Below are 6,000 nucleotides of genomic sequence, written 5' to 3'. Positions count from 1 at the left end.
GAAGACAGACGGCGGAAGATAAGGGGTAGGGCTACTCTCACCATAGCTGGGGTCCGGGGTACCGCGATGGGGGTCGGAGTCAGGCCACAAAGGCTCTTAACCCATTAACGGCCTTGTAATGGCTGCTGTTTAATCTTGTACATGTAGTAGTCAGTTTCCAAAATTTCCTCCTCTTCCCCCAGGTATCAGCGCGGATCCAGATCCCTGGCTGCAAATTTGCTTCAAGCCTCCGCCGCCATCCAAAATCCGACTGCAGCCTCCTCCGCCGACGACGAAGAGTACGACATCCCGGAGGAGATTGAGAACGTAGTAGGTACGGGCTGGTCACTGCTTGTGCTCTCTCTGAACAAAGCGGCATGCGCTCGTTGAGTGACGCCCGGGAGAACCGCACCCCACCCTCCGTGCTGCAAGATTGTAAAAACCACAGTTAGGACTTTTTATTTTATTTTTTGCGCCATTTATATATAGGTTTTTGAGGAATTAAAAAAAGGAATAAAATATTTTATTATTTTCCAATATTAAAAACAATAATTAAAAAAATACAATATTTTTTATTTAAAAAATTCAATATTTCATTATTAAAAATGGCAATTATAAAATAATGTATATATAAAAATATTTTATTTTAATATTTTGAATATTATTTTTGTATTTTGTATTCATTTTTTATCAATAATAGTATTATTATTAGAAATTGTAATAAATTATAAAAAAACATTTTTAATTTAATATTTTGAATATTTTAATTTTAATAGTCTTTATTTTTTAGATTAGCACTAATATTTTTATTTTATTATTATTAATTAAAAAATGTAATACAATATCAAAGTATTTTAAGAACAAAATATTTAATCTATTTAATGTTTATTTTTTATATTTTTTTTTCTTATTTTTATTCATTATTTTATTAAATATTATAATTATGTTTAATACTTTAATTGTTTTTATTCATTTATATTAGTAGTAATTTTTCTTTTTAAATCATCTTTACTATTTTTGATGCTAGTTTATTATTATTATTATTATTATTATTATTATTGGTATCATTATTATTATTATTATTATTATTATTATTATTTTATTGTTATTATTTAGACTTTTAGCTGCAGTACCACTTTTCACCACTAATTCACAGCAGCTATTGTTCTATATAGACTTCAATGCAACAGCGCCCCCCAACTTCGAGACTTTTTTCATGCATGAATATATCAAATTTAGATAAAAAACACAAAGCCCCTCCAGAGCATGGAGTCTAAATATGTTTTCTAAAGCTTATTAATTTCTCCCTTTGTCTCCTTACAGAGCAGTTGCTGGTGGGGCTGAAGGACAAAGACACCATTGTGCGATGGTCTGCAGCGAAAGGGTAGGTGGTCCGGCCGGGCACTGTGCAGAGCTTCTCTTCCCCCTTCTCTCCCGACCGTTACTGGTCTCACAGTTGGCAGAGCAAACACCATTGTAGTGAGATTTGCGGAGCCCTCGGGGCAGGAGCTCTCTTGTTTGCTCCTTCACTTCCTTGTCGCAATCTGCAATCAAATCTCTCCGGCTCTCGCCCCGTGCCCGGCTTTCACCCTGTACACAGCTCTCGCCACGCGCCCGGCTCTGACCCTGTACACAGCTCTCGCCCAGCGCACGGCTCTCACCCTGTACACAGCTCTCGCCCCGCGCCCGACTATCGCCCCGTGCCCGACTCTCACCCCGTACACAGCTCTCACCCTGTACACAGCTCTCGCCCCACGCCCGACTATCGCCCTGTACACAGCTCTCACCCCGCGCCCGACTATTGCCCTGTACACAGCTCTCGCCCCGTGCCCGGCTTTCACCCTGTACACAGCTCTCGCCCCGCGCCCGGCTCTCACCCTGTACACAGCTCTCGCCCCGCGCCCGGCTCTCACCCTGTACACAGCTCTCGCCCCGCGCCCGGCTCTCGCCCTCTACACAGCTCTCGCCCCGCGCCCGGCTCTCGCCCTCTACACAGCTCTTGCCCCGCGTCCGACTATCGCCCTGTACACAGCTCTCACCCCGCGCCCGACTATTGCCCTGTACACAGCTCTCACCCCGCGCCCGACTATTGCCCTGTACACAGCTCTCGCTCCGCGTCCGGCTATTGCCCTGTACACTGCTCTCGCCCCGCGCCCGACTCTCACCCCGCGCCCGACTATTCCCCTGTACACAGCTCTCGCCCCGCGCCCGGCTCTCACCCTGTACACAGCTCTCGCCCCGCGCCCGGCTCTCGCCCTCTACACAGCTCTCGCCCCGCGCCCGACTATCGCCCTGTACACAGCTCTCACCCCGCGCCCGACTATCGCCCTGTACACAGCTCTCACCCCGCGCCCGACTATTGCCCTGTACACAGCTCTCACCCCGCGCCCGACTATTGCCCTGTACACTGCTCTCGCCCGACTCTTACCCCGCGCCCGACTATTGCCCTGTACACAGCTCTCGCTCCGCGTCCGGCTATTGCCCTGTACACTGCTCTCGCCCCGCGCCCGACTCTCACCCCGCGCCCGACTATTCCCCTGTACACAGCTCTCGCTCCGCCTCCGGCTATTGCCCTGTACACTGCTCTTGCCCCGCGCCCAGCTCTCACCCTATACACAGCTCTACAGCTCTCGCCCCGCGCCCGATTATTGCCCTGTACACAGCTCTTGCCCCGCGCCGACTATTGCCCTGTACACAGCTCTCGCCCCACGCCCAGCTCTCACCCTATACACAGCTATTGCCCCGCGCCCGACTATCGCCCTGTCTCCCCGCTTACCCCATCTTCCGTTTTTTGTTTTCCCAGGATTGGACGGCTGACGGGCCGGCTGCCCAGAGACCTGGCCGACGATGTGGTGGGCTCCGTGCTGGACTGCTTTAGGTAATCACAAGACTATATAGCCATGAACAGGGGGTCGGCCATGATGTCTCCTGTGCGGGGAGGAGGAGGAGGGAGGCTGTGACGCTCAGGGGTCCCGTCAGGGTTAATCTGATGCTGGCTGGGACTGTTACTGACAGGATTTGCATAGCGGTTCCCCGTGCACCTGGAGGCCTGTGCCGACTTGTGTCCCCCCCCCCCCCAGCCCCATCCCCTCCTGTCCTGTGTATACAGACGAGTATATATACTGTCCAGGCCGTCAGATGAAGGTCCGCATATTCCCGAGACCCCCACAGGAATTGGTCGCCCTAGGGATGGACCTTCGATACCCACACATTGATTAGCCACCCCCTACAATGATTTGGTTTCCTCAAAACCCCCCACTCCTATCTGAGACCCCACAGAGATTGGGTTTTCTCCAAGACACCCACAGGGACTGGGTTCCACATTCCCAAGACCCCACACAGATTGGTTTCTCCCTCACAGGGATTAGGTCTCCCCCACAAAATTATTCAGCTTTCTCACACCCTCACCCTTTTTCGTAGACCCTTTAAAGATTGGATTTCCTCCGAGACGCCCATAGGGAGTAGACCCCCAGCAAATGGGTTTTCCCTCCGAGACCCCCCAGGGATTGGCTGCAAACCCCTCAACAATTATTCGATTTCCTCTCACCCCTTTCCTGAGACCCCACAGAGTTGGGGTTTCCTCTGAGACCCACATAGCGAGTGGGGCTCCCCCACCAAGACCCCCACAACAAATGGGTTTTCCCCTTAAGGATTAGATTGACTACCCCCCCCAAGACCCCCACAGCAAATGGGTTTCCTCTCCGAGAACCCACCTAAAGGATTAGGCTGACCCCTCCCCATGCAAGAACCCCACAGGGGTATGCTTACCCCCCCCCACAATGAGATTGGGTGTCTTTACCCCCCTCCCCATCACCATTTATCCCAAGATCCCACCACAGAGAGTGGGACCCCCTTGCTGAGACACCACAGACACTGGGTTCCTCCCGAGACCCCCGCAGGGATTTGGTTTCTGCAGATACCCCCTTTTGCGATACAGCTCAGAGAATGGGTCCTATGTGACCCCTCCTATATATAGGGATTGGTTTTCCTCTCCCCCCACGACCCTCGTAGGGATTGTGTCCTCCTGGGACCCTGCTCCTTTTAGTTCTCACAATCCTCTCCTGTAATACTCTGTGCTGCTTTTTCTACTGTGGTTTGTTGTATCATTCTGGGCAGTTGAATCCCCCCATACCTGTCATTGACCCCCTCTCACATTTGTGCCCTGGTGGGCTTGTGGTCACTGAATGTTTCTTCTTTCCTTTCCCACAGCTTCCAGGAGACCAATAATGCTTGGCACGGGGGCTGCCTGGCGCTGGCGGAGCTGGGCCGGAGAGGACTGCTGCTTCCTTCTCGCCTCCCTGACGGTAAACGCTTCCCTTTATTAATACGTGTAGGATGGATTTGTTTTGGGGGCGGGTATTCTGCTTCTCGCTCCTCCCCTGTATAGGCGGGATCCCTCCTGCGATGCCCAGGTATGGAGATCTTTCCGATCCATGGTGGTTAACCCCTTTAGATGCTGCAGCCAACAGACGCTGCATTTAGGCGGTTAGACAGAAAAAAATGGGTCTCTTTCCCTGCGAGTGTCCGCCCTGCCATGAGGAATCGGGGAGGTGATGTCGGGATGGTTAACCCCTTTAGATGCTGCAGCCAACAGAGGCTGCATTTTGACGGTTAGACAGAAAAAATGGTTCTCTTGCCATGAGGAAGCAGGGATGCGATGGTGGGATGGTTAGCCCCTTTAGATGCTGCAGCCAACAGATGCTGCATTTAGGCGGTTAGACAGAAAAAAATGGGTCTCTTGCCATGAGGAAGCAGGGACGCGATGGATAACCCCTTTAGATGCTGCAGCCAATGAATGCTGCATTTAGGCGGTTAGTCAATAAAAAAGGGTCTTTTGCCATGAGGAAGCAGGGATGCGATGGTGGGATGGTTAACCCCTTTAGATGCTGCAGCCAATAAATGCTGCATTTAGGCGTTTAGACAGAAAAAATGGGTCTCTTGCCATGAAGAAGCAGGGATGCGATGGTGGGATGGTTAACCCCTTTAGATGCTGCAGCCAATAAATGCTGCATTTTGACGGTTAAACAAAAAAAAAAATGGGTCTCTTGCCATGAGGAAGCAGGGACGCGATGGTGGGATGGTTAACCCCTTTAGATGCTGCAGCCAACAGACGCTGCATTTAGGCGGTTAGAAAAAAATGGGTCTCCTTCCCTGTGAGTGTCCGTCCTGCCACGAGAAAGCAGGGAGGTGAGTGATAGTCCGTCCGGGTCAGGTGATGACGCCACCAGCTCCTGGCTCGTTACCGCGTGACCTGGACATCCAGATTGTCAGGATCCGCAAGCAGAGATCCTGAAAACGTGGAGGAATGCAGTGCAGTGCTGCGCGCCCCTTTAAATGAGGAGGTGGCCAAGGAGCGGATTTGCATTGTGTTTACCCGTCGCCCCGTCCAGGACGCCTGTAGCCGCAGGGCCGGCGAGTACGGACTTGTACCCGGCCCCTCCGGGATTCACGTCAGCTGCGCGTTGGCCGGGCGCTCGCACAGTCAAGGTGACCATGAGGTGCGGTGTCGTTACCGCGTGTGGTGTCCCATTGTCTGCGGTCACATTCCTCCGCCGCCTCCAGAGATCCGCACACCAGCGCTCAGTTTCTCTTGCCTCGGGCCGAATACCAGAAGACGTGTAGATTGTGAGGACGGGCCGTAACGCCTGTGTCCACCGCCATCGAGGGCTCCTGACGCCATGACACTGCCACCGCCCGTCTGCCCAGAATATCATAGTGTGAAGTAAGCTCGCCGGCAGTCCCATGTAAATCCATAGTATCACTATGACTCGTCTGACTCAGGGAATGCGTCCTTACTGACTGGATGTGTGAGGTAATACACCGGCTGTATGGACAGTTAGCCTGGATATTTATCAGGTGACCTCGAGCAGCCAATCACAGCTCTGCTTCTATTTTACCTCAGGTCAGTAATAGGAGCTGTGATTGGTTGCTATAGGCAACAAGGGACATTGTTAGTATAAGAAGCTTCTGTGTGAGGTGATATGCGCCGCACATGACGTGATTGGTCAGGGATGCGCCGCA

At 51.5% G+C, this 6,000-nt stretch overlaps 1 protein-coding gene across 2 annotated transcripts in view; it reads left to right on the top strand.

Annotated features, from left to right (window-relative positions):
* TBCD (tubulin folding cofactor D) overlaps positions 1 to 6,000 on the top strand; it is a 162,110-nt gene that overhangs the window by 35,842 nt on the left and 120,268 nt on the right. For both annotated transcript variants that reach the window (XM_075351439.1, XM_075351440.1), the window contains exons 11-14: positions 183 to 313; positions 1,303 to 1,363; positions 2,783 to 2,857; positions 4,189 to 4,283. In XM_075351439.1, the coding sequence (XP_075207554.1) occupies positions 183 to 313; positions 1,303 to 1,363; positions 2,783 to 2,857; positions 4,189 to 4,283 (362 nt within the window). The remainder of the gene's footprint in view (positions 1 to 182; positions 314 to 1,302; positions 1,364 to 2,782; positions 2,858 to 4,188; positions 4,284 to 6,000) is intronic.

This window comes from Anomaloglossus baeobatrachus, chromosome 5 (genome assembly GCF_048569485.1).
Source record: "Anomaloglossus baeobatrachus isolate aAnoBae1 chromosome 5, aAnoBae1.hap1, whole genome shotgun sequence".
NCBI classification, from domain to species: Eukaryota; Metazoa; Chordata; class Amphibia; order Anura; family Aromobatidae; genus Anomaloglossus; species Anomaloglossus baeobatrachus.
Note: the sequence above shows the minus strand (reverse complement) of the source record. Positions and strands in the feature narration are given on the sequence as shown.